Source organism: Balaenoptera ricei, chromosome 11, assembly GCF_028023285.1.
Source record: "Balaenoptera ricei isolate mBalRic1 chromosome 11, mBalRic1.hap2, whole genome shotgun sequence".
Taxonomy (NCBI): domain Eukaryota; kingdom Metazoa; phylum Chordata; class Mammalia; order Artiodactyla; family Balaenopteridae; genus Balaenoptera; species Balaenoptera ricei.
Window position 1 is genome coordinate 70,429,230 of NC_082649.1, and position 27,730 is coordinate 70,456,959.

General features: G+C 53.1%; 1 protein-coding gene across 1 annotated transcript in view; it reads left to right on the forward strand.

The window, feature by feature from the left end:
* DNAH1 (dynein axonemal heavy chain 1) overlaps window positions 1-27,730 on the forward strand; it is an 85,027-nt gene that overhangs the window by 23,117 nt on the left and 34,180 nt on the right. The window contains exons 7-31 of the mRNA XM_059939830.1: window positions 370-531; window positions 1,055-1,307; window positions 10,444-10,601; window positions 11,648-11,859; window positions 12,553-12,851; window positions 14,257-14,407; window positions 15,122-15,315; window positions 15,411-15,636; window positions 16,113-16,232; window positions 16,613-16,695; window positions 17,749-17,890; window positions 18,333-18,488; window positions 18,894-19,092; window positions 19,172-19,425; window positions 20,011-20,223; window positions 21,757-21,921; window positions 22,402-22,523; window positions 22,682-22,787; window positions 23,371-23,550; window positions 24,223-24,363; window positions 24,981-25,144; window positions 25,374-25,487; window positions 26,238-26,426; window positions 26,720-26,825; window positions 27,539-27,652. Coding sequence (XP_059795813.1) covers window positions 370-531; window positions 1,055-1,307; window positions 10,444-10,601; window positions 11,648-11,859; window positions 12,553-12,851; window positions 14,257-14,407; window positions 15,122-15,315; window positions 15,411-15,636; window positions 16,113-16,232; window positions 16,613-16,695; window positions 17,749-17,890; window positions 18,333-18,488; window positions 18,894-19,092; window positions 19,172-19,425; window positions 20,011-20,223; window positions 21,757-21,921; window positions 22,402-22,523; window positions 22,682-22,787; window positions 23,371-23,550; window positions 24,223-24,363; window positions 24,981-25,144; window positions 25,374-25,487; window positions 26,238-26,426; window positions 26,720-26,825; window positions 27,539-27,652 — 4,223 coding nt within the window. The remainder of the gene's footprint in view (window positions 1-369; window positions 532-1,054; window positions 1,308-10,443; window positions 10,602-11,647; window positions 11,860-12,552; window positions 12,852-14,256; window positions 14,408-15,121; window positions 15,316-15,410; window positions 15,637-16,112; window positions 16,233-16,612; window positions 16,696-17,748; window positions 17,891-18,332; window positions 18,489-18,893; window positions 19,093-19,171; window positions 19,426-20,010; window positions 20,224-21,756; window positions 21,922-22,401; window positions 22,524-22,681; window positions 22,788-23,370; window positions 23,551-24,222; window positions 24,364-24,980; window positions 25,145-25,373; window positions 25,488-26,237; window positions 26,427-26,719; window positions 26,826-27,538; window positions 27,653-27,730) is intronic.

Genomic DNA, 27,730 nt, shown 5'->3' on the forward strand with positions numbered 1-27,730 from the left:
CCTCGGCCTTGAAGGGGTCCAGTTCAGACTTGATGAGCTTTACACCTAGATCCTCGGACAGGGCTAGGCAAACAAGGACTAAGCAAACAAGCCCCTGTTTGCTTGGGGCTTTCCTGCCTCCTGTCCCAGCCCTGCTGGCCTGTGTCTTTCTCTGCCCTGATGGAGTCATGCAGAGCATCAGGGCAGAGAGACCTGCCTGGTTCCCCAGAGGCAAGCTCAGCTGGGAGGAAGCAGGCTCCCCACTCTGCATGGTGGGAGAGAGGCCAGACTAGTGACCACTGAGACCTTTCCTAGCACCCGCTGCCCCCATGCAGGGGCCTTTTCCCACCCCATGGCAGGGAGCACTGGTGGGCTCCCCTCCTGTTTCAGAGGACCCCAAGAGTCAGAAGCTGACGTACAAATGGTGCGATGTCGGCGTCCTGGACTACGACAAGGAGAAGGAGCTGTACCTAGTGCACAAGACGAATGAGGATGGTTTGGTGCGAGATGAGATGGGGAAGCCCATCCTGAATGGAGGGGTAACGGCTGAAGGTACGAGGTCCCTGCCCCTGCCTCAGGCAGACCCCCAGCTCAGGCCCGGCCTGGCCTGTGACTGAGGCCAACCCCTGCCCAGGGTATAGCCAGCTCGGGTCTGAATGCCCCCTTGCTCTGTTGTCCTGGGGCTGTCTGTCCCCCAACCAGTGAGAACCAGAGGACGCATCACTCAGAGACCCCAGGAAGGGCAACTGGCCATTATTTGATATGCCAACTCTGAGGCCCAACAATTAGTGATGTCTGCCCTGGGTGTGGCATCAGGAATGAGCACTTGAATAGCCACCCCTGTATAGCTCCTTGTCTGTACACAGCTTTTTACAGTTTACAAAGCACTTTCACATCCATCCATGACAACCTGTGATGTGGGCAGTTCAGGGAGTGTTGTCATACCCATTTCACAGATGTGATGGGGTCACTTGCTCAGAGCTGCCACGCATCAGTGGCAGAGCCAGGCTGGAATCCAGTGCTCCTGCCCAGAGGGCCCCACTGCATGTTCCTTTCTCCCTCCACCCGACTCCAGGAAGGCCGCCCCTCCTTATCTGCCAGTACTGGGTGCCAAGGATCCAGCTTCTCTTCTGTGCTGAGGACCCACGTGTGTTCACACAACGTGTGGTCCAGGCCAACGCCCTGCGCAAGAACACAGAGGCGCTGCTGCTATACAACCTGTATGTGGACTGCATGCCCTCCGAGGGCCAGCGGCTCATCAATGAGCAGAGCCTGAGCAAGATCAAGCAGTGGGCCATGAGCACACCTCGGATGCGCAAAGGGCCCTCGTGAGTACCCCCCAGACCCTTTCCCACACCAGAGCAGCACGTCCTCCAGGGAGCTGTCCAGTGGGGAAGTGGTGCTGCCCAGTGGGGGAGGGGTGATGCTCCCTCCATGCTCATCTGTTTGGGGCTGTCTTGCCCACTGCATTATGGACTTCTTGGGCCCCAAACAATTTCTTGTTCATCTCCAGATCTCTCATTATCACTATGGACTCATGGATTCTTAATTTTATTCCAAGGGTTATAATCTGTTACTACCATTTTTAATTTTGATGCTCAAATTGTCCCAGCTTTGGCCAGTGGGAGCCTCTTCAGGCTGATTCCTGTGTCCGTTTGATATGTTCTTACTGTTCATTGAGTATGCTTTTACTTTCTGGCACAGCAAGAAGTTCCAGGCTCATCTTACTTTCCCAGACCCAGCCCTGAAATCAGCTGTTTCCCCAAGGAACCCTGGTTCCTCTTGGTGGGGAATGGTATTTAGAAGCTAAGATTTTGACATTAAGATGCGCTCATTGCTACTGGGAAATCAATACTTTGAGGTCCTTAGAGCAGATAGATCTAAGATATATATATTATTTATTTATTTTATATCATATCATATATTCTTTAAACTTTTTTTAAAATTTATTTTTGACTGCGTTGGGTCTTTGCTGCTGCGTGCAGGCTTTCTCTAGTTGTGGCTAGCGGGGGCTACTCTTCATTGCAGAGCACAGGCTCTAGGCGCGCAGGCTTCAGTAGTTGCGGTGCGCGGGCTTCTCATTGCAGTGGTTTTTCTTGTTGCAGAGCACGGGCTCTAGGCACACAGGCTTCAGCAGTTGCGGCATGTGGGCTTAGTAGTCGTGGCTTGCCGGCTATAGAGAGCAGGCTCAGTAGTTGTGGCGCACGGGCTTAGTTGCTCTGCTGCATGTGAGATTTTCCCGGACCAGGGCTTGAACCCCTGTCCCCTGCACCACCAGGGAAGCCCCTCATACCATATATTCTTATATTACATTATGTTACATATAACCTCCATGCACATGTCTTTATCTATCTATTATATATCTATCTGTTAAAAAACATGAGTTCATACTGATACCTTCATGTTGACTTCAAACCACAGGGCTCATTCTCACTTGTACATATTTGTTACTTCTTTTTCTAAAAGAAAATTGGCTTTGATTCCTCATAGTATATTTACTTATTTGCTCAGTCCTGGAATACACAGAAAGTAGTTTCAATTGGTAATCTATACCCTTTGGAGGAAAAACTCTACTAAGTAATCTTTGATATTTGTGGCCACCTTTATCATACACTAATTTCCATGTGTACTTGGGTCTATTTCCGGAGTTTCTGTTCTATTCCATTGTTCTGTTTGTCCATTTATGCACTTGTGCTACAGTTTTTTTTTCTATAATTTTTTTAATAGATTTATTTATTTTTATTTATTTATTTTTGGCTGCGTTGGGTCTTCGTTGCCGTGCGCGGGCTTTCTCTAGTTGCAGTGAGTGGGGGCTACTCTGTTGCGGTGCGCGTGCTTCTCATTGCAGTGGCTTCTCTTGTTGTGGAGCACGGGCTCTAGGCACGCGGGCTTCGGTAGTTGTGGCTCGCGGTGTCAGTAGTTGTGGTGCACTGGCTTAGTTGCTCCGCGGCATGTGGGATCTTCCCAGACCAGGGATCGAACCCGTCTCCCCTGCATTGGCAGGCGGGTTCTTAACCACTGCACCACCAGGAAAGTCCCACTAAAGTTTTAATTATAGATATTTTACAGTATGTTTTAATGTCTCATAGGGCCATTATGTATATGGTAAAATATACATAATACAAAATTCACCATTTTAACTATTTCTAAGTGTACAGCTCAGTGGCATTAAGTACATCCATATTGTTGTCCAACCATCACTACCATCCATCCACAGAATGTTCATCATCCCAAAGTGAAACTTTGTACCCATTAAACTGTAAGACCCCATTCCCCTCTCCCCCAGCTCCTGGCAACCACCATTCTATTGTACTCTTTGTATTTGACTACCCTAAGTACGTCATATGAGTAGAATCATATATACTTATCCTTTTGCGAATCCTGCATTCACTTGGCATAATGCCTTTCAGTATCATCCATGTTGTAGCACGTGTCAGAATTCCCTTCCTTTTTAAGGCTGAATAATATTCCATTGTACATATATACCACATTTTGTTTATCCATTCATCTGTTGATAGACACTTGATTGCTTCCATCTTTTGGCTATTATGAATAATGCTGCTGTGAACATGGGTATACAAAGATAACTTCATGTCCCTGCTTTCTGTTCTTTTGGGTATAAACCCAGAAGTAGAATTACTAGATCATATGGTAATTCTATTTGTTGTTGTTTAGTTTTTGTTTCATAATCATAAACTTAATTCTGTAATCCAGCTAGACTTGGAAGGGGATAAGAAAAACTTAGAACCCAAAAAACTGCAGTGAGAGCACAAAGATTATAGGCTATTATGAGCAAATGAGAGAAGGAATGGTCTGATAGTTAAGATACAATACAAGTCAAATTTATTAGAGTTATCCACAGTCAGAAATGGTGAGCTTCTTGCTGGTCTTGCCAAACCTGGACCCAAAGCACTCCATGGTTTTCACAATATTCATGCCCTCTTTCACCTTGCCAAAGACCACGTGCTTGCCACCCAACCACCCAGTCTTGGTAGTGTAGATGAAAAACTGGGAACCATTTATATGGGTCCAGAATTTGCCATGTACAAGATGTGAAGACCCATATGCTCGAGAGTGATGCTTATTATCAAATTTCTCTTTGTAGATAACTTGCTGCCAGTGCCATTATGGCATGTGAAGTCACCACTCTGGTACATAAACCCTGGAATAGTTCTGTGAAAGTAGGGACCTATATAACCAAATCCTTTCTCCTCAGTGCTCAGAACACTCAAGTTTTCTGCTGTCTATGGAACTTTGTCTGCAAACAGCTCAAATGAGACATGGCCCAAGGCCACATCAACAGCGAATGTCAAAGAACACTGGGGTTGACCATGGTGGGGTAGTGCAGGGTGGCTTCAGGTGGCATCGGTGGTGTCGGCAAAGCCCTATTTTTAATTTTTTGAGAAACCACCAACATGTTTTCCATAGCAGCTGCACCATTTTACATTCCTAGCAGCAGGGCACAAGGGTTCAAATTTCTCCATATCCTCACTGACACTTTTCTATTTTCTGTTTTTTTTTTCCTTAGAGTAGCCATCCTAAAGGATGTGAAGTGGTATCTCCTTGTGATTTTTATTTGCATTTTCCTAATGATTAGTGATGTTAAGCACTTCTTTTCATGTGCTTATTGGCTATTTGTATATTCTTCTTTGGGGAAATGTGTATTCAAATTCTTTGCCTATATTCAAATCTAGTTGTTTTTATTTATTTAGTTAGTTAGTTAGTTTATTTATTTATTTATTTAGTTAGTTAGTTAGTTATGGCTGTGTCGGGTCTAAGTTTTGGCACGTGGGATCTTTCGTTGCAGCGCATGGGCTTCTCTTTAGTTGTGGCACGCGGCCTCTCTAGTTGTGGCGCACGGGCTTAGTTGCCCTGTGGCATGTGGGATCTTAGTTCCCTGACCAGGGATCTAATCCGTGTCCCCTGCTTTGGAAGGTGGATTCTTAAGCACTGGACCACCAGGGAAGTCCCCAGTTGTTTTTTTGTTGTCACGTTTTAGTTCTTTATATACTCTGGATATTAATCCCTTATCAGATATGTGATTTGAAGATATTTTCTCCCATTCCATGGGTTGCCTTTTTATTCTGTTGATAGTGTCCTTTGTGTAACTAGGACACAAAGGTTTTCATTTTGATGAAGTCCAATTTGTCTATTTTTCCTTATTGCTTGTGACTTTGTGTCATGTATAAGAAATCATTACCAAATCCAATGTCATGAAGCTTTCTTCCATGTGTTCTTTTTTTTTTTTTTAATTTATTTATTTATTTATTTATGGCTGTGTTGGGTCTTCGTTTCTGTGCGAGGACTTTCTCTAGTTGTGGCAAGCGGGGGCCACTCTTCATCGCGGTGCACGGACCTCCCACTATCGCGGCCTCTCTTGTTGCAGAGCACAGGCTCTAGACGCGCAGGCTCAGTAATTGTGGCTCACGGGCCCAGTTGCTCTGTGGCATGTGGGATCTCCTCAGACCAGGGCTCGAACCCATGTCCCCTGCATTAGCAGGCAGATTCTCAACCACTGCGCCACCAGGGAAGCCCCCATGTGTTCTTTTAAGAGTTTTACAGTGTTAGATCTTATGTTCAGATCTTTGATCCATTTTGAGTTAAATTTTGCATATGGTCTTAGGTAAGGGTCCAACTTCATTCTTTTGCATGTGAATATGCAGTTTTCCCAGGACAATGTGTTGAAAAAGCTGTCTTTTCCCCATTGAATGATGTTGGCACCCTTGTTGAAAATCATTTGACTATATATATATATGAGGGTTTATTTCTGGGCTGTCTTTTCTATTCCGTTGGTCTATCAGTCTGTCTTTATTCCAGTACCACATATTTTGATTACTGTAGGTTTGTAATTAGTTTTGAAATTAAAAAGTGTGAATCTTCCCACTTTGTTCTTTTTCAAGTTTGTTTTGGCTATTTGGGGGTCCCTTGAGATTCCATATGAATTTTAGGATGAATTTTTCTCTTTCTGCAAAAAAAGTTGTTGGGATTTTGATAGGGACTTTGCACGCTTATTTCCTCATATGAGCTTTAGTATCAACTTGTCTAGCTGTACTTTTAAAATGCTTGGTATTTTTATTGTGATAGCATTATATTTTTAAATTACCTTAGGTATAGCTGACATCTTTGGGATCCTGAGTTGTCCTATCCAAGAACAAGGAATGTTTGTCCATTTGTTCAAGTCTACTTCTGTGTCTTTCAGTAGTGCTTTAAAGTTTTTTTCATATAGGTTTTGCCTATTTCTAAGTATTTTATCTTCTTTGTTGCTATTATAAATGGGCTTTCTCTACTCTTACGTCTATTGATTGATTTCTTTATGCCAATTTACATCCTGTTACCTTCCTGAAATCATTTAATGTTTGAGTTTATCATTGATTCTCTAGGGCTTTCTAAGTGCACACTATCTGTAAATAGAGATAGTTTTACTTATTATTTTCCAATTCTTATTCCTCTAATTACTTTCTCTTGTCTAATTGCATTTTCTAATACCTCCAGTACAATACTGAATAGTAGTGGAGACAGTAGGCATCATTACCTTGTTCCTAATATTAGTGGAAATACCTCTAGTGTTTCTCCCTTAAGAAAAATGCTAGCTTTAGGTTTTTGTTTATTTAATAATGTAGCTGCTGATTTCTGTTTTCTTAATTTTTTTTTTTTTGTCACAGGCTATTTAAGTACCATGGAGATAATCATATGTTTGTCTCCTTAGATCTATTCACATGGTGAATTATATTAATTGATTTCCTAATATTGAGACAACCTTGCAATCCTTTAATAAATCCCACTTAACCATGGTGTATCATTTTTTTTTAAAATAAATTTATTTATTTATTTTTGGCTGTGTTGGGTCTTCATTTCTGTGCGAGGGCTTTCTCCAGTTCCGGCGAGCGGGGGCCACTCTTCATGGCGGTGCGCGGGCCTCTCATTGTCGCGGCCTCTCCCATTGCGGAGCACAGGCTCCAGACGCGCAGGCTCAGTAGTCGTGGCTCACGGGCCCAGCCGCTCTGTGGCATGTGGGATCTTCCCAGACCAGGGCTCGAACCCGTGTCCCCTGCATTGGCAGGCAGATTCTTAACCACTGCACCACCAGGGAAGCCCCGTGTATCATTTTTAATGTGGTATTAGATTTTGTCCATTAATATGCTATTTAGAACTTTATCATTGATATGTGATATTGGCTTGCAATTTTTTTTTTGTACTTCTTTAAACAGGTTTGAAGCAAAGTTATACTTGCTTCATATAAAGAATTTTGACATTTTCCATCTTTTTCAGTACTCTGGAACAATTTATGTTGCATTGGGGCTGTGTGGTCATTCTTTTGTAAAACCATTTGGACATGGGGCTTTTCTAGTTTTTCTATAACTTTATTTTTCTACAGAAATTTGATCTATTTAAGCTTTCTTTTTTCTAATGGAGTCAATTTTGGTATATTTTGTTTCTCTAGAAAATTATCCATGTTACCTAGTTTTTAAAATATATTTGCATAGACAACTCTTGTTGTCTTGCTTTGTATGTTGCTTTTGAGACATCTGATGTCAAAGTCCCCTTCTCTTGTAAGTTGTTTGATTTTTTTTTCCTTGGAGACCTTGGAGATTTTTTTTTTTCATCTTTAAAGCCTAATCATTTTACTAGGGTATGTCCTAGAGTTGATCATTCTCATATTTTTTCCCAAGTACACAATGGGCCTTTTAAATGTATAAATTCAGATATTCTTTTATTTCTGGAAAATATTCTTGAATTGTAGTTTTAAATATTAGTTCTGTTCCATTGTTTTGTTTCTCTTCATCAGAGACTCCATTCTATCTATCTATCCATTTATCTGTCGTGTTGCTTCTTCTTTGTTTCTAATTCAGCTACTTTCTGATCCTTTTCTGTTCTTTTTCTCATTTTCATTCTCTTGGTTTTATTCGTGACTTTCTTAAATGTATTTTATTACCTTTTTAATTTGACTGTATTATTCCATGGCCAACTTGTAATTTAGCTTTCCTTCATAAGATAATTTAGTTTCTTCCATTTTTTTCCACTGAGTCCAATTAAATATCGTTTCTTTTCTTCCTGTTATTTGCCTATTTCTGTGTTTTATTTTTCATATGCCCAAATACTTGTTTGAAGAGGTTTACTGTAGTTTGAAGTGTTGTATTAGTTTTCTTCTGCTTTGTCTTTTTTTTGTGGGGTGTGTGAGAATTTTCATCAATTAAGGTGTTTTCTTTCTTTTTCTTATAGTAGCTTTATGTAAATGTAGTCTTTCACCTACTCATTTCATTGATTTGTAAAGATCTACAAGATTTCTAGTCCCAGGGCGCCCTCCTCTGTTAGTATAGCAAACTGGTTTTTTTTGGGTTTTTTTGTTTTTTTAATAAATGGCCATGTAGGGGGGTGGGTGTTGGGGGGAAGGGTCATGTGTCTTCCAAATTTTTTGTTCTCTCTTGCAGGACTCTAATTTTCACTTTTATTTCTTTCTCCCTCACCCTCCAATCTCCAAAGGATTCCTCTTCTTTCCTTTTACCTTCCCCCCTCATAAGTCATGCCTTTCAGAGAATCCTGCCTTGAACACATGCAGCTAAATCCCTTCCTTTTAGTAAGTGCTGTGATTTACCGGGACTCTTGTTTTTGCAGTTAGGAGAGACTTTCTCTTTCTGGAAGGATTTTAGGTCCATATGGGGGATACCATACACCACTCTTCTGCACAGTTTTTCCTGGACTGCCCTTGTTCTCCATGAAGGCTTGCAGCTGGAGTGTGAGTGAGAGTGCACTGGGAGTTGATGTTTATTTTTCTACTTGAAGATAATGTGAGTTTGGACATTCTCTTTATTCTAGTTATGCTAAAGGTGTACGTTTTGGGTAGCGCTATTTGTTTTTCTTGCTTTCCTTTTCCTCTTCTCTTTTTTTAAAAAGTGTGCTGGGAGAGTTGAATTGACGTGGCCATCATTATCATGGTTGTCCAGAATTCCATTTCTTGAGTTTTATATTATTTAGAGTATCTTTGGCTATAAATTACAAAGAGGCTTGGCTCAGATTGGCTTAGAAAACAGGGAAATTCATTTCTTTACATGTAACAAGAAATCTGATGCAGGACATCCCAGGCTTGGACCTCAGGGTTCTGTCTGGTGTCTGCTGGCTTCGTCCTCAGGGAAGATGGCAGCAGCAGTTTCAGAAGCACAAGGTCCAGAGTCCATTGACTCCTGCTGTGGATTAGATTCCCTAGAAGTAGAGCCTGTTTCAGAGATTCATGTACAAGTGATTTTTTGATGCAATCCTCTCAGGAGAATCTACAAGCAAGAGAAGGAGGCAGGATAAGATGGAGGAAGCATCTAGGCAGAGGTGGGGTTTTAGGAGAAGCTAGCCTCTGATCCCACGGGGAATTCTGGAGCATGAATGACACCACAGAGTTTGTCCTGAGGGAGACAGGACAAGGGGGCTTGATTCTATATCTCTGCATCAGTCACTGGTCAGTCACAACTGGGTCCTGTAGCCACTCCTAAACAATTACAGTCGGGACAAGCCCCACCAGGATCAACGTAGACTAGTTGAGATATACCCCTGGAGCTGGGGATGGTTCATCTTCCCCTGAGTCATGTGAGAAAGGAACAAATCTGGAGCAAAAGTGAGGTGCAGATAGGAGGCATTGGATATCTGTCAGGCGGCCAGGCACGTGTGTGGCAGGTACCTATCTTGTGCCAGGACTGGGGCACAGTGGTGAGCACCCCCAACAAAGGGCTCTCGGTCTAGCCAGGAAGACAGGCAGTGAGAAAGCTGGGTGTCTGGGTTCTGATGGGTACTGTGATGACAGAGCAAGGTAAGGGAATAGAGATGTCTTGGAGGGGCTGCTTTACATCAGGTGGTGAGGAAAGCCCTTGCTGGGGTGAACATTTGAGCTGAGGCCTACAGTGCAAGGGGAGAAGAGGATTCTGGTTGAGGGAACAATGGTGTCGAAGCTGAGAGGTGGAGACACATCTGGGGGACGTGAGGAGCAGTAGGGGGTTAATGCAGCCGGAGTGGACCAGAGAGGGCGCTGTAGCCTGGGAGACACTGGAGACGGAGGCCGGACGCCATGAGGCAGGCGCAGGCGGTAAGAAGGAACGCGTTCACGGGCCTGCAGTGAGAGAGGAGTCAGGGAAGGGCTTTGAGCAGAGGACTGGCTTGACCATTTACATGTTTAAAATATCTTTTTTTTTCCTGCCAAGCGGAGAATGGGTTTTAAGGGGGCAAGAGGGGGCGGCAGGGAGGTCAGTGAAGAGTGGGAAGCAAAATGGGCAGACTCAGGGACTGATGTGATCCTGGGGGCGGGGGTGGCATAGAAGAGGCACAACGGGTGCTGGTGGCTGGGGGCCAGGTAGGAGGTGTGCCCAGGAATGCAGAAGGGATGCCCCAAACTCGTGTCCCCAGAGCCTGGGGCCCAGCTGGCCCATAGTGTGTGTGGGGGTGTGGGGCCCCCCTGATTCCGCCCTGTCGGCTCCACATGGGCAGGGTTCTGGAGCACCTCAGCAATCTCTCCAGAGAAGTGAACCTGGACTACGAGCGCAGCATGAACAAGATCAACTTTGACAAAATCATCTCCTCCAAGCCCAAGACGTTCTCCTATGTGACCCTGCCTAAGGAAGAGGAGGAGAAGGTGCCCAAGCAAGGTGACGCTGGCTAGACAGAGGCGGGCCCGTGGCCACCCCCAGCCAGAGCCCCTCCTGCCCCTCCCTCTGGGACCTCCCCTGTCCCCAGCATTCATCACCTTCTTTTCCTACCTGCCTGGAGAGCTGGGGGTTGGGGTCATGGGGGTGAGGGTAGAAGAAGGCTCTTTGATTTATTATTTTTATTTTAAAATATTTATTATTTATTTATTTATTTTGGCTGTGCCGGGTCTTAGTTGTGGCGTGCGGGATCTTTTTAGTTGAGGCATGTGGACTTCTTAGTTGCGGCATGCATGCGGGATCTAGTTCCCCGACCAGGTATCGAACTTGGGCCGCCTGCAGTGGGAGCGCAGAATCTTACCCACTGGACCACCAGGGAAGTCCCTGAAGGCTCTTTTAAAAATAGTAGTCTGAGTGGTGCAGAAGTGGCAAGGTAAACATGGACTAGGAAAGCAGTTGTCCAGAAGTGGATGAAAAGTGCTCTGATTTTCTGACCTAGGGACATGCAGTCCTTTTCTTCCTCCAGTAGCAAGAGTAGGTTGGCATTGCCGCAGCTCCGTTTGACATGTGGCAGACCGAGTCTCAGAGCTCCTTGCTTGGAGCTCTCTGATCCCTGCCCCAGCTTCCACGTGTGTGAGGTGCCCAGGAAACTGGGGTGGGTGCAGACCATGGGCACTCCCAGGGGCCTGATGCCCACGTCTTCCTTTTTTGGTGCTCCAGGGCAGGCCCCAGATGGGCCCCAGGGGTTGTGTGCAGGTTGGGTGGGAGGGGGTGAGGAGGGAGCCCATGGTTCTCACCCACCTTGAAGGGGCCTGTGGTCCAGAGTGACCTGGAGGGAATTGGTTTACCCACCCCAGAGTGGGCACTTCACTGCGGAGCCTTGGGGTCACCCAGGTAGGCCATGGGGAAAGAGGGGTTCCAGGGACATGGGTGTCTCTTCCAGGGAGGAGGCAGGAGTTGTTCCTTCCATCAATACCCGGTAGATCCGCCCTGACCCCTGGTACATCCAAGGCCCATCTGACACTGGCCCTTGGCCCCCATCCCTGCAGGACTGGTGAGTGTCCCCCAGTACCCATTCCGGGAACAGAAGGCAGACTTCACCTTCGTGTCCTTGCTCACACGGTCGGAGGTCATCACGGCCCTCAGCAAGGTGCGGGCAGAGTGCAGCAAGGTGACCGCTATGTCCCTCTTCCACTCAAGCCTTTCCAAGTACAGCCGCCTAGAGGAGTTCGAGCAAATCCAGTCACAGAGCTACTCCCAGGTGCGTGGGCATCCAGGGCACAGAGGGCGATAGCGGGCCAGGGCCTCGGAGCTGATGGGCACAGACAGGGGCCCTGGGAAGCCCGGAGTTGATCAGCCGAGAGCCCCTGCTTTCCTTAAAACCAGGCCTTGTCTCTTCCTAGACCTTGTGGGAAGCTGGGGCGGGTGCCATCCGGGTGTTTCATCTTAGAGAGAAAAGGAAAACCAGGCTGGGCTCCCTTTCTAGTCATCTTCTGTCCCAACACTGGTGGCCTCTGAAGCAGACTCCCGATCTTGGAAAGGGGAGCAAGAACCCCATGCACCCCCATATCTACCTGAGCATGGGAGTGTGAGGGGGAGAAGTGCAGCCTCATGGGAGACAGGCACCAGTGGGCCCAGGAGGAAAGCTCCTTCTTTCTGCTCCACTCTGTGCCTCGATCTCTCTCTCTCTGCCTCATTCTCTGTGTCTCTGTGTCTCTCCCTTGGCTGGAGGGAAAGCCCTGCTTCTGCTGCCCCTCCCTCCCTCATCCCCCCACCTCCAGAAGCCCTGGTCTCTGGGGGTCATAGGGGGTGTTGGTTGGCAGGGCTTGGCAGTAAGTTGGGGTTGTGGGGAGATCCCTTCACGGTCATCTGAGTCTGGAGAGTGCCTGAGCATGGTGGCTGTGGGCAGTGTGCCCCTCAGGCAGCCACATGATGCCACCTGTGGCCACCGCAGGTGCAGATGTTCCTCAAGGACAGCTGGATCACCACGCTCAAGGTGGTCATGCGCAGCAGCCTGCGTGACATGAGCAAGGGCTGGTACAACCTCTATGAGACCAACTGGGAGGTGTACCTCATGTCAAAGCTGCGCAGGCTGATGGAGCTGCTCAAGTACATGCTGCAGGACACGCTGCGCTTCCTGGTGCAGGACTCTCTCGCCAGCTTCGCGCAGTTCATCAGTGATGCCTGCTGCAGCGTGCTCGACTGCGCCGACGACATGGTCTGGGGCGAAGACTTCATAAACAGCCCCTACAGGTGGGGCTCGGCTGGGCAGAGGCACCTGTCGACACCAGAGCTGTTCCTTGTCAGGCGCCGGTGGCTAGGGCGGTACAGGGTCGGGGGGCCAGGGCAACCAGGGGCAGGGTGCCCAGCACTGCTGGGTCCTGGACACCAGGGTGGGCCTGGCTTCCGCCCTGGTTGCTGGGGAATGTCCCAGCAGCTCTGCCTGGCGTGTCTTCTGGTGACCTCCATCTCTGTCAGTCACTGAGTTCCTCAGTTGAGAAATGTTTTTTGAGCACTTGCCATGAATCAGGTGGGGTTCTAGGGGAACAAGAGGCGTGCGGCCCCTGCTCTCACATGGGCACAGACAGCAATCAAAGAAACAAACAGATACAGTCATTGTTGATCTTGGCAGGGCCTCTGACATATCCAGGAGAGGGGGCGTTGCCAAGGGGGTCAGGGAGGAGGTGGCATCTGAGCCAAGAACTGAGACAGAGGAAACCAGCCATGAGGGGATGGTGGGGAGGGGGCACCAGGTGGAGGGCCCGGAGGCACGGAGGGAAGAGAAAAGTTGGGGCCGTCATGGAAGGAAAGGCCAGTGGCTACGGCTGGAGAGGGAAAGGCAGGGAGGGCTGGTCAGGATGACTCGGGAGAGGTTGCGAGGACCAGGCCAGACCATGTAGAGCCTCCTGTGGTCATGTTTGGGGGCCGGATTTATTCTAATTGTGGTCAGCAGCCATCAGAGGGGAGTAACAATCCAAATTATATTCCAAAACCATGCTCTGGGTTTGTGAGGATGAGTGAGGCAGAAGAGAAGTGAGACCAAGGCTCTTGCCATTGTCTAGACAATGGGTGATGGGGCTGGGTAGGGCAGATTTGGGGCAGTGCATAGGCCGTAGTGCTGGGGAGAGGATGTGTAGGGGGAAGAGGGCAGGCGAGGAGACAAGGCTGACTCCTGGGGTCCACTGAGCCCTGGTGGGAGTCAGGGAACGTGGAGTTTCTGAAATGCTCATTTGAGGTCAGGGTGGTTGGCAATCCAGAGTGTGGGGGAGGCTCGGCTGGGATCTAGGCTTGAATGTCGTTGCATGTAGTGGGTGTCTGGAGCCAAGGATGGTGGGCTCCCAGGGAGAACGTGGACGCCACAAGTGCCCAGGGCGTCTCCAACCTGCCCTGATGACCTCAGGACCGCGGGGAGGTCGTCCTCCCTCTCCCTGGTGCCCATGGGCCTCTGCGCAAGCGGCAGGAATGGAGGAGCCTGTCTGGTTGGTGTGGGTCTTTCTCTCTGGTAACTTGGAGGTTTCTGGGAAGAGGGCAGAGGCAAGTCTCATGCATGAAGAAGCTCCAGATCCATAATGCCGGCAGCAAGGGCAGGGACTGGGCTTCCTGTGCGCAGCCCTCTTCAGGCCCCTGCCCACAATCTGCCCGACCACTGTCCTTGCAGGCCCCGCAAGAATCCCCTGTTCATCGTGGACCTGGTGCTGGACAGCTCAGGGGTGCACTACAGCACGCCGTTGGAGCAGTTCGAGACTTCTCTGCTCAACCTCTTTGACAAGGGCATCCTGGCCACCCATGCGGTGCCCCAGCTGGAGAAGGTACAGCGGCACTCTTGCCAGGGTGCTGCCACAGTGTCAGAGCAGTTCAACTTCATCATGGCTGGCAGTGTGCTCAGCCCTTTAATTCTTGAATAGCTCATTTAGTCCTTACCACAAGCTGAACTGGGTGCCATTAACATCCCCATTTTGTAGATGAGGCTTGGAGAAGTTTTGCCCAAAGTCACATAGCTGCTAAGGGTCAGACCTGCGATTGGAACTAGGCTCGCTCACCCACTCCTGCCACAGCCATGTCTGACCCAGATCCCATCCAGCTCCTGACCTCTCTCTTCCACTCAAGATGTAGACAGAGACTGACCTCCAGTCTTGGGACCCCTTCTCAAAGGTCCTCATTCGTCACCACAGCACAGCCTGCTACTCCAGGCCCCACAGCCTCTGTAACTCCAGTCCCCTCTTCTGTCCCTTGCTGGTCAGTCAGAGACATCAGTGACCTGGTTGTCCCGTTGGCCTTGAGCTGAGCCAGGCAAGGCAGAGGAAGATGCTGCCCCTTGGTGTGCCTCCTGGGCCTTCCCGCCTTGTATTAGTCCACAGCCTCACCTAAGAGACGTGGCAGCAGACCCTCTGCCCTGCCCCCACCATGCTGTCTATGCTCGGCCACGCTGCCGCTCACTCAGTCTTTGGACCACACTCCAACCCTTCTGCCCGCCTGCACTGTGGCCCATCCAGCTCTGTGCGCCTCCCCACCTTGCCCCACAGCTGGTGATGGAGGACATCTTCATCAGCGGTGACCCCCTGCTGGAGTCGGTGGGGCTTCACGAGCTGCTGGTGGAGGAGCTGCGGGCCGTCATCGCCAATGCTGTGTGCAAGGCCATGATCCCACTGCAGGCCTACGCCAAGGAGTACAGAAAGTACCTGGAACTGAACAACAATGATGTTGGCACCTTCCTCAAGTGCGTGGGTGCGTCGGAGTGTGTCTGCCTGTCTGTGTGACCCCCACTCACCCTCTCACCACCCTCTGCCCCTCGTGGGTGCCCGTTGTCCACAGGGCCTTCCAGACGCAGTGCCCGTCGGCCGAGGAGGTGCGGGAGGTGGTGCTCACCCACCTGCAGGAGAAAGAGATCCTGGACAGCTCGTTGCCCAGCATCATCATCATCGGGCCCTTCTACGTCAACGTCGACAACGTCAAACAGAGCCTGTCCAAGAAGTGCAAGGCCCTGGCCACTTCCATGCTGGACATCCTGGCTAAGAACCTGCACAAGGAGGTGGATGATGTAGGTGCCCACCTGCCCGGCCCCAGAGACTGCACCAGCACACACACCGTGCATACGTAGCGAACTCCCATGAGTGAGGCTCAGGGGTGTCTGCAGACATCCAGGCCAATGGAAGGATCTGGAAGTCACCCTGCCTTGACCCTGCCTGGGGTCATATGGGAGGTCCCAGGAAGTGGGGGCTGCTATCTTTTCCCCTGGACTTGTAAAGAGCTGGAAACCCCTCACAAAGAACACCCTGAGATGGATCATTTCGCAGAGCTGAGGGTGTGCAGGTGCAGGCGGCTGGGGATGGGGAAACGCACTGGGTAACCGTCAGCTCCCCAGTGCGCTGGAAGGGAGCACCTCTTTTTGGAAGGATGTGGTGGGGTGGGGGCAGTTCCCTGTTGGGAGATACTGGGACCAAGAAGGAGGAGCAGGCCCCTGGGCAGGCAAGGGAGGGGCACACGGCCTCCCCAGCGCCCTCCCCCTCCTGCCAGATCTGTGAAGAGTTCCGCAGCATCAGCCGCAAGATCTACGAGAAGCCCAACAGCATTGAGGAGCTGGCTGAGCTTCGTGAGTGGATGAAGGGCATCCCCGAGAAGCTGGTGGGGCTGGAGGTGAGGCGGGTACACGGGGGGCTAGGGGCTGGGGACAGGCAGGGGCTGGGAGAGCAGGAGCCGGGAGGCTGGGAGTGAGGTAGACACACAGAGGACAGGTGGGCTTGGAGGGTTATGAGGCTGGGTGCACGGTGCAGATTCAGAGCTATGCTGTTTGGGAGGTCAGGAGGGCATGAGTGGAGGGCTGGAGTTTGGAGGTGTGGTGGCCCAGGCCCTTGGAGCCCTGAGCCCAATGCCTGCACCTCCTCCACCACCCCAGGCCTCCCCTCTCTGGAAGAGGGCAGCCTCTCCCTAACACCCAGCCACTCTGGGGAGCCTGGTCCCAGTTACCCTCCCACCTCCCAGGTACACATAGTTCTCATCAATGCCTATACACGCAGGATCGGATTGTGAAGGTCATGGACGACTACCAAGTCATGGACGAGTTCTTTTACAACCTCAGCACAGATGACTTCAATGACAAGTGAGTGTGAGGTCGGTCCCCACTCCAGGCAGGTGGTGGATAGCAGGAGGTGGGGGAGGAGGTGCTGAGCCATGGCGGCTGCAGGCTGTGCGGTCACACGGCTCCACACGGGCCAGGGCCACGCGGCCAGTGGGGCAGAAGGAAATCATTTGGCCCTCTTGGTCTAGGGACCCTGCTGCCCCCCACCCTGTCTCCATTCTCTATCCCGTCATTGGCCTGACACACACATGTTCACTGGGCCTGGGATCCCCTTGTTTGTGGTTGAGGCCCTTGGGGGTCCTTGGGAGCATGGCGAGAAGGCAAAGCCCAGCCTGGTGGGCAGTCCCTGGGGAGGAGCACTTGTCCCCACCCAGCTCGAGAGCCTCATAGGAAATAGCCTCAGATTGGGACTGCCTTACTGAGGCCAAGAGACCCCTTGCCCAGCCTGTCGTATGGCCTAGGGCTGGCTCCAGGTTGCCAGGGTCTGGGAGAGACTGGCACTGTCTCCTGGGCACCCTACCCAGGAACCCTAAGTCACCTGCTTTATGGGACATCCTGGTGCTCAGGGTGGCCTCCTCCAGGATCTGCAGCCCAAGGCCAACTGCAAGCAGAATCTCTGAAGCCCACAGGGCCACCAGGTCAGCCAGGCAGAGGGAGTTGATATGAAGGAAGCTGGTCTGGTGGCCCTGTCTGGTCACCAAGGAAATGCAGGCTAGAGGCTGTCACTTTGCCTCATCTGAGCTGAGGCCCCTTACAGACCTGGGGAACTCAGGATCGCTTCTCTCATTTTGGACACCATTCCCTTCTTGTCCTGTCACTGCACTGGGCACATTGGGTGTGCATCTCCCTGGAAGCTGCCCACGATCCCAGAGCGGGGACTGCTTTCCCTGCCAGGCAGCCCCACACTTCAGTGGTGGCAGTGGCTGCCTCCAGGCTCACTTCTACCTCCCGGTTGCCCAGCCTCGGCTGCTCCAGCTGCCGCCTGGATCCCCCATTCTCCCCTTCACCCTGGCCTGCACACCCCATGATTTCAGTGTGACATTCCCCCCCATAACCCACCCCTGCCCCATCCAGATGGGCTGCCAGCAACTGGCCTGCTAAGATCCTCGGGCAGATAGAGATGGTACGGCAGCAACACATGGAAGATGAGGAGAAGTTCCGCAAAATCCAGATCATGGATCAGAACAACTTCCAGGAGAAGCTGGAAGGGCTGCAGGTGGGGCTGGGTTGAGAACACACACACACACACACACACACACACACACACACACACCTCTCCAGGGCCAGGCCTTGCCCCTTGCAGTCAGGAGGTGCTGTGTCAATGTTTGCTGGGTGAGTGAACAAGTGGCTAAAAGAGTGAACTGAAAGGTCAGAGAGGTGCCTGGGCAGCAAGTTCCAGGAAATTTTGGAGTAGCAAAGAGCCCCAACCCCTCTGTTGTGTCCTCATGGGCACTGGGTCTCCATCTGACCTTGCTGTGTTACCTTGGGGTGGTCAGCTGCCTGTGATGGGCCAGGAACCGCTCACTGCAGGAGAAAGTCCCCTCAGAACTGGGAGATGTTGATGCTCTGGGGACCTCAATTTCCCTGGGTGTGCGCGGGGATGCGTGGGCATAGGTGGGCCCACAGAGGCCTCTGATCCCTTGCTCCTTGGCCTGCAGCTGGTGGTAGCTGGCTTCTCCACCCACGTGGAGATTGTGCGAGCGCATGAGATTGCCAACGAGGTGCGGCGGGTCAAGAAGCAGCTGAAGGACTGCCAGCAGCTGGCGATGCTCTACAACAACCGCGAGCGCATCTTTGGCTTGCCCATCACCAACGTAGGCCTCCTCTGGGCACACTGCCCCCCAGCCCTGAGAAGGGCTCGAGGAGGAGCCCGTGGCATTTGCGGCCACGTCTGGAGCCAGCTGCCAGGTGGCAGGGCCCTGGCATTTGGGGGGGGGCAGGACTGAGCAGGCTGCAGAGAAGAGCTTACCTTCGTCTCCCGGCCCCCAGGGCGAGGAGGCTGCCTGGACCCAAGCAGGAGGCTGGAGGCTCAGTGCAGGCCTTGCTCAGCCACTCAGAGCCCAGAGCCCATGGGGGGAAGGAAGAAGGGAGGCCAGGCCTGAGTCCATGGGGACAGGATCAGGGACAGCAGCCAGGAGCAAGGAGGGGCCCCAGAAGGAGCAGCGTGGAGAGAGACTGGGGAGCACCCCGACACAGCCCCAGCTTTTCTGCCCCTGCAGTATGACAAGCTCTCCAGGATGGTGAAGGAGTTCCAGCCCTACCTGGACCTCTGGACCACAGCCTCCGACTGGCTGCGCTGGTCGGAGAGCTGGATGAACGACCCCCTGTCAGCCATCGACGCAGAGCAGCTGGAGAAGAACGTCATCGAGTCGTTCAAGACCATGCACAAATGCGTGAAGCAGTTCAAGGACATCCCAGGTAGGCAGCCCAGCCAGCCCGTCCCCTCCTTCCCTGCCTGTGCCAGCTGCCTCTCACCCCTGCCTGCCCTGCCCGGCAGCCTGCCAGGATGTGGCCTTAGACATCCAGGCCCGCATTGAGGAGTTCAAGCCGTACATCCCGCTGATCCAAGGACTGCGCAACCCTGGCATGAGGACCCGGCACTGGGACATGCTGTCCAATGAGATCAACATTAATGTCAGGCCCAAGGCCAACCTGACCTTCACCCGCTGCCTTGAGATGAACCTGCAGGACCACACTGAGAGCATCAGCAAGGTGGCCGAGGTGGCTGGCAAGGAGTATGCCATCGAGCAGGTGGGCCGCCACCAGCAGGCCCACCCTGCCCCACCCACATGCTGCCCAATGGTGTGGGAAGGTGACAGTACTGGGCCCCATCCCTGGGGTCATTCACCAGGCCCAGAGGTTGAGGTGCATCCTATTAAGTGCGTTAATAATGCATATGAAGTGCTTGGCATGGTGTCTACCATCCCTATTATTACTCAGTTGTTCCTCTTAAGTTATTCCTCTCTCAGGAAGGTGCTGATGGCATTACCTCATTTAACAGATGAGCAAATTAAGGCTCAGAGAGGTTCAGCAATTGGCCAAGGTGGCATAGCCAATAAGGGCTGGAACTGGGACCAGAGCTCCTAACCAGTGCCTTAGCTGCCTCCCAACATGCTTGTACATGCATGTTGTATACATACACCACATGTGAGAGCGAGTCAGCCTTGGATTCCGATGAGGGTCCATGGGGGATTTGTTGACCAGACAAGCTGAGAGTTTGCTGAGGGGGCCTGAGGGAAGATCATGGCCGGGTAGAACCTGCCCTTCCCTGCCCAGTGCTGCTCAGTGTGGGCCAGCTCTTTCCCCGGGACCAGCCTTGACTCGTCCCTACTCCAGGCACTGGACAAGATGGAGAAGGAGTGGTCCACCATCCTGTTCAACGTGATGCCCTACAAGGAGACAGAGACCCACATCCTCAAGAGCCCAGATGAGGCCTCTCAACTGCTTGATGACCACATCGTCATGACCCAGAGCATGACCTTCTCGCCCTACAAGAAGCCCTTCGAGCAACGCATCAACTCCTGGGAGAACAAGCTGAAGCTGACCCAGGTGGGCCCTTCCTGTCCTCCCCTCCCCCCATCCCCCCACCCTCGCAGCACCCTGTCCCAAGGCTGCTCTTTATGGTGTCTGGGTGGGTTTGGAAGCGGTGGAGTGCCTTGCTGAGGTTTGCACAGCTCCTGGCTCTCTGACAGGCCTCTCACAAAGAGGAGGAGGACTAGAATGGGGCTCTCCATCTCAGGTTCGGCTGCTGGAGGAGGCAATTCAGAACGTGTGGGTGGGGCCAGTGTTTGGTCCAAAGCTGCAGCTGAGGAGGGGCGTGAGAGCTGCCAGCAGACCCCCAAAGTGCTGCCTAGGCTTGGGACAGCTAGGACCTCCAGTCTCAGGACTTTCTGGGCTGGACACCACAAGGCCCTGAGGCTCCTCAGAGTCCCCTTCTACTCGGCCCTGAGCTGCTCACTCACAGCTTCTCACTGGAGCTGGCTCACGGTAAGAGAGCCAGGGCACTAGGGACTGCTGCTCTTTGGGGCTCTCAAGGCCAGTGGCCGGCACTATCTGCAGAGCCCTGAGGTCAGTGCCAGGGCCAGGCCTACTGGTATGATTGACAGCCCCTCTGTGGGAGCTGTTCAGAAACTTCCAGTGAAGGCCAGAAGCTGAGCGAGGAGGGCTTGCCTGTATGTTCCTCGGGTCACCCAGAGAGGCCTGAGCTCATCAGCATTGTCCCTGGGTCTCCGTCCTTTGCTCACACTGTCCTCTCTACCTGGAGTTCCATCTCCTCCAGGGCTCAGCATCGAGCAGCCCTCACTGATTCCCCCACACCTGCCTGCAAGGTAGTCCCATCGAGGCCCTTGGTCGGTACCTCTTACAGAACCCATCACACACACTGGGCCCTTGGTGATTCAGAACTGGCCGTTTAGAGGACGGTGGGCTCCTCAAGGGCAGGGACCACACCCTCCTCTGTTTCCTCTGGAGCCCACATGGACCTGACCTGGGCCTGACACAGGCTGGCCACAGCACACGTCTCATGAAGAAGAGAATGAACAAATGAATGAATGGGTTTGCACTGATAGGAAATGGCAAGAGATAAATTTGGAAAGGGGAATCTGGAGGCAGAGGGGAAAGTGGCTTGAAGAGGTCTCACTCTTGGACTGATGTTTCACAGAGCATTTTAGGGGATCTCAAGCTCAAGTCCCAGTACACCTCAAAGAATCCAGGGGTCATAGACCCAAAGTCCTCCCAGGAGAGGAGACTGGTTTGGTCTTCCATGCACTGGGCTCTTTCCTTGTTACTTTAGGGTTTGCTGGTTGGGGTGTGGTTCTCTCATAGGAAGAGTGGCTCCCCTGGCTCTGTTGGAGGATTGGGCATCCTGTGGGGGATTTGCGGTTTCTTTGGAGGGCAGACATCCATGCAGCCTCTTTGTTCCCTGGAGTACCGTGGCTGACAGCGCCATCTAGAAATTGCCCCGTGGACACTGGCTCTGGTGCCCAGTGCTCTGCCTAGAACTCTAGTGGGATAGAATGTCTAGGTCATGGGGGACAGGACCCAACTTGGACCCCAGGCCCTGACAGTCCATGCCCTGTCCAGGAGGTGCTAGAGGAGTGGCTGAACTGTCAGCGGGCTTGGCTCTACCTGGAGCCCATCTTCAGCTCTGAGGACATCAACCGGCAGTTGCCGGTAGAGAGCAAGCGCTACCAGACCATGGAGCGGATCTGGAGGAAGATCATGAAGAATGCCTACGAGAACCGGGAGGCGAGCTCACACGGGGATGGGAGGGGGCAGCTGGGACCACCGGGGAGCCTCCTGGTCTTGTCTGTCACTGAACAAGAAAGACTGGAGGACAAGTCCAAGGCTTTGGTCTTGGCCTGTGTCCCCCTGGGTGGGCTCCCCAGTCTTGAGAGACATTCCTCAGAAACACAACAGTTGATGGTTTTCCTCTTGGAGATTTGCAGTCCACATTAATATTTTTAAAGACCCTGACAAGTCCTACAGCAAATCAGATTACTTGGCTTTGGTTAACCCTATTTTTTTCGATAATAGACTTCTTTTCTGTGGGGCTGACAGGGGTGATGGAGGCAGCCCCTGGCTCGGGACGATTTTCCTTCCCCCATCTACTCCCGGGCCCCACTGAGGGTCTCTACGTGGCAGGCATGGGTCCTCTCTGAGCCCACCTTGCTGCTTCCCAGTCAGACCGCTCTTACTTCCAGTTTCTCTCTGACACGGGCCATCCAGGTGATCAATGTGTGCTCTGACCAGAGGCTGCTGGACAGCCTGCGGGACTGCAACAAGCTGCTGGACATGGTGCAGAAGGGCCTCAGCAAGTACTTGGAGACCAAGAGGAGCGCCTTCCCCAGGTGAGCACCACCGGCCCATGCCCACTCTGTCAGTGCCTGCCCATGAGCCTGGGGCCCCAGTGCCCCTCCAGGCTGGGGTGCAGGGATGTCAGTGGTACTGGGGCAGCTGGGACCCAGGGGCTGCCTGACCCACTCCCTCACCCCTGTTCCCCTGGCAGATTCTACTTCCTGTCTGACGATGAGCTACTCGAGATCTTGTCCCAGACGAAGGACCCCACAGCTGTGCAGCCCCACCTGCGCAAGTGCTTTGAGAACATCGCCCAGGTGGGTAACTGGGCCAAGGGCTCAGGGCCAGGAGCACTGGGGCACCTTCCCAGGGAGCACACCTCTTCTCTCACCTCAAGTCTCTTTAGCAGGAAATGAGGTGGCAAGTGAGATTCCTGGCTCTCAGAGACATACCTGGGGCCTGTGGGAGGAAGGTCAGCTGCAGAGCCCTTGGCTCAGGGTTGGGGGACCCTTGCTCCCAGCTCACCCAGGGGATCCCTGGCCCCTGCCATACACTGAGGTTCTGGCTAGGCTGAGAAACCCATGAGGCCAGAGGCTCCTGACTCTCCTTGCCCTCATCTTCATCTACGAGGGAGGCCACACAGGCCTGCACAGGAGGGGGACACGCAGGGCAGGCTTAGCCTCCTTCCCCAAGTAGGCTGGGCCACAGCTGGGGACAAGGCAGTCCCATCTTGCCCACAAGCAGTCAGGGAAGGCCCAGCCAAGGTGGAGCTCTCTTCCAAACGTGAATGCCACCTTCTGAAGGTGGAGGGCACAGGCGGGGTCAGCACTGGGACTCTGGTGGCCAGGGCTTCTGGGCACACTGAGGGTAACCCCACTCTTAACTGCCCCCTGCCCTCAGCTGCTGTTCCAGGAGGACCTGGAGATCACACATATGTACTCGGCAGAGGGTGAGGAGGTGCAGTTGTCCTTCTCCATCTACCCGTCCAGCAACGTGGAGGACTGGCTGCGGGAGGTGGAACACAGCATGAAGGCCAGTGTGCGGGACATCATCGAGAGAGCCATCAAGGCCTACCCCACAGTGAGCCGTGCCTCCCCTCCCAGCGCAGCCTCCCAACCTACTCGTTCTTCCGTTTGCTCCTTTCTCAGTGCCTCTCCTCTATCACGGGGGCTGGGCTACCTGTCTACCTCATCCTCAGACTACAGCCTTGGCTGCTGCTGCTCTCAGTCAGCCAGAGTGTCTGTGGGGGCAAAGGGTTCTTGGGGCCCACTCAGGGAGGAATCTGAAAACACCCTCTGAAAAGTGAGACTGGCTCCTAGTGATAATCAGTTGCTGTTGTTATGTTTCATGCACTCACTGTGTGCCAGGCCCTGGGATGGGACTTCACCCCCATTACCTCTCTCAGCCCCACAATCAGCAGCTAGCCTGGGGGTTAAGCCTTATCCTACAAAGTAGCCAAGAGGTGTTTCCTGCCCAAAGGGCATGTGATTCATAGGTGGCAGTCAGGATTTGAACCCAGGACTGTGTGTTCCCCCGTCCTGGGCTCCCACCCCTCTGCTTCCAGGTCTCCTCTGCAGAGGAAGTAATGACTCTGCCCAGCCCCGAGGGGCCCAGAGCTTAATGGCTTCTCTGCTTTCGAGGTGGAATTAACAACCTGAGACCAGAAGCACAGATGACATTTAAGGGAAAAACAGTGTGCAGGGTCAGGGCTGGCAGCTTCCTGGGTCAGTCCCGTCTGTGTTATCGTCCCAGATGCTCAGGACTCAGTGGGTTCTGAACTGGCCTGGCCAGGTGACCATCGCCGGGTGCCAGACCTACTGGACCATGGAGGTGGAAGAGGCTCTGGAGGCCAGCAACCTCAGTACCCAGCTGTTCCCCCAGCTCGCCCGGCAGGTGGGACTCAAGGGGGTCACCATCTGTTCTCCACAAACACCCCACACCCTGGGAGAGCCCAGCCCCTCCAGGAGCTTTGTTGTGTGCTGATCCTGGAAGAGGCCTGTGGTTGGAGCCAGAGTAGAAAGTCAGACACCCTTGAAATGAGTGTCTCATGACCAGCCACAAGTGAGAGAGATGGGGGCTCTGAGGGGAGCTCTGAGGACAGGCAGATGCCCCTCTCCCAAAGGTCACAGTGGGAGCCTCCTCCTGGAGCCCTCCTGGGCTACCCCACAGCCTGCGCTCACTCTGTGCACCGGCTCCTCACCACACTCCTTCCTCGAGCTCCTCGCCAGGCCCCACCACCTCACCTGGCCCTTGACACCATACGCTGCAGGGAGGCAGATGCCATGCATGTGCCTCTGTTTTTATCACTTCCCTGCCAGACTTCCCATGTGACCAGTGCCCTGCCTGCCCTCACCCTGCCTGGTCACTGCACCCCACCCATCCCAGACCATTAGAAGCCCCCAGAATAGAGGGGTTGTTCCTGGCAGAAGCCCACCCTCTGAACAAGGGAGGGGAAGCCTGCCCGCAGCGTGGCCCTGCCCATTCCTGATGGTGTCCCCCGGCTCCTGCAGCTCAATGACCTGGTGGCATTGGTGCGGGGGAAGCTGTCCCCCATGCAGCGAGCCGTGCTGTCAGCGCTAATCGTCATCGAGGTCCATGCCAAGGATGTGGTGAACAAGCTGATCCAGGAGAACGTGGTCAGTGTGAATGACTTCGAGTGGATCTCACAGCTGAGGTGAGGAGGCAGGCAGTGTGGCCACGTCCAGGGCCAGAGCAGCAGCAGGAGGGGTCAGGGGATGTGGAGAGTCAACTACAATAGGGTGGTCCCTGCCCTCGGGGCCCTGGGGCAAGTTGGGCGCCTAGATGCCCTCACTCCTCAAAAGAAACGCCTCTCCCCTACCACATACCCTGCCCAATGGCCCGTGGTCCACATGGCCTGGGAACCTATCTCCCTGCAAAGCCAGGTACTACTGGATGAATAACAACCTGTACATCCGGGCTGTGAATGCCAAGTTCATCTATGGCTACGAGTACCTAGGCAACAGTGGGAGGCTGGTGATCACGCCCCTCACAGACAGGTGAGTGCCCCCCTCCCCACGTACCCTCCCACACTGGGCCCCTCCCTCCAGTTCTGACTGGCCCAGGAGTCCAGGGCCCACAAGGCGCAGTCAGTCCATCAAAGGTTAGGAGCTCAGCTTTCGGGTTTAAAACCGGCTCTGCCCGTCATGGGCTGGGCGACCTTGGGCAGGTGGCTCAACGCCCCCTATGCCTCAGTTTCCTCTGCAGCTTCCTCAGGGTGGTTATGAGAGTTTCGTGAGCTGATGTGTAAAGCTCTTAGCACCTGTGTGGTGCTCAGTAAGCATCTAATGGGTGTGGGCTTTATTGATTTTATCAGTCAGATCCTCCTTTCAACACAAGAGAGGCATTGATCTTGAGAGAAACAACGGGCAAGTCCCTTTACAAAGTGAACACTTCTAAAGCAATCAGTCATTTCCTCTGGCTGCCTGTATTTAGTAGCAGCTGGATTTTCAAATTGGGTTTTGAGGAAAGGAAGGGAAGAGTGGCCACAGGTCAGCCATCCTGGCAGGTCCCTGAGCCAAGCGCTGCAGGGCCATGGGGTGGGGGAGCACTGGTCAGGTGGCCAAGGGCTCCAATCCTGACCCTGGCAGCCAGGGCTGGGCCCGCCTGGGGCCCTGAGAATGGGGAGGAGCAGGAGCTGCCCCTCCACAGGGCCCAAGACGGTGGGGGATGGGGGCTCTCTCTCCTCGTGTCTGTGGGACTCCTGAGGAAGGCGCACGGCCCACACCCATCTCCTCTCACTTCCGCAGGTGCTACCTGACCCTGACTGGGGCCCTGCACCTCAAGTTTGGGGGTGCCCCAGCTGGCCCAGCTGGCACAGGGAAAACTGAGACCACAAAAGACCTGGGCAAGGCCTTGGCCATCCAGACCGTTGTGTTCAACTGCTCCGACCAGCTCGACGTCATGGCCATGGGCAAGTTCTTCAAGGGCCTGGCCAGGTAAGGCTGGGTGTGCAGGTGGCACAGACAGGGCAAGAAGGCTGAGCTCTCCCGGGACATTGCCGAGAGGAGCCTCACGGGATGGTGGAGGGGAGGGGATGGGATAACAGATGTCAAAGGCTCGGCCCCTGGCGGCCACTGGCGGCCACGGGGACGGGGTGGTGAGCAGTGGGATTGTGGCTGAGCTGACGGAGAGCACCACTGAGGGCTTCCTCCCCAGCAGAGTCAGCGGGGGCCCTTGGAGGTGCCAGGGGGCTCTGAACTCATATCTCCCCTCAACATTCTCCCCTCAGTGCTGGGGCCTGGGCCTGCTTCGATGAGTTCAATCGCATCGATATCGAGGTGCTGTCTGTGGTGGCGCAGCAGATCACCACCATCCAGAAGGCGCAGCAACAGCGGGTGAGCCTCCCGGGGGCCACCCCCGTCCACGCCTCCCGCAACTGACCACGTTTTCCCTTCAACTATACCCGTCCCGCCCATGCCGCCTTGCAGCCCCCCAACACTGGTGGGGTGAGAAGCCAGGTGCTCAGGCCTGCCCTAAGCCCAGCCTCTCTCATCTCACAGGGGACTGGGCAGTCCCCCCAACCCGGGCAGAGCTGTCTCTGGGGGACTTCTGAAGCCAGTCGGGGAGCCCCATATCCTTACCCCACTCTGGGTACAGCTCCTAGGCCAAGCTGCAGTAGATGAAGCGGTCCCTCCCCACATCGTGACCCTTATGGAAAGTGCCAGCCATTTGTCCTTCTTCTAGTTTTGTTCAGGGTGGTCAGAGGTCTTCTCCTGGGGATAAGAGCTGGGAGGCTGGCAGGTGTCCCGACCCCAGTAAGGCCCTGGGTCCAAGTAAGGGCTGAGCTTGCCCAGGTCTAAGGAGAATCAGTGTTGGGAAATGGGAGTGGAAGAAGATATGTGAAGACCTCCGGGAGCTGGGACCTGGGAGGCCACGGGTAGCCACTGGGACCAGAGGTCTTAGGCCAGATCCTGAGAGAGGAGCCAACCCATGGTCAGGGGTCCAGTCCAGGCTGACCAGTTATAACCAGGATAGGGACATCAACAGGGGATGAGGGGGAACATCCAGAGGATGGGGCAGGTGAGCCAACCCCTCCCTACCCCTGTAGGTGGACCGCTTCATGTTTGAAGGCGTCGAGATCCCACTTGTGCCATCCTGTGCTGTGTTTATCACCATGAACCCAGGATACGCTGGTCGCACGGAGCTGCCCGATAACCTGAAGGTGAGTTCGGGCCTAGGTTTGTCCAGGAGGCTGCTCAGGGCATTGGGAAGCATCAGAGCTGTGGCCTGGGCTCAGAGA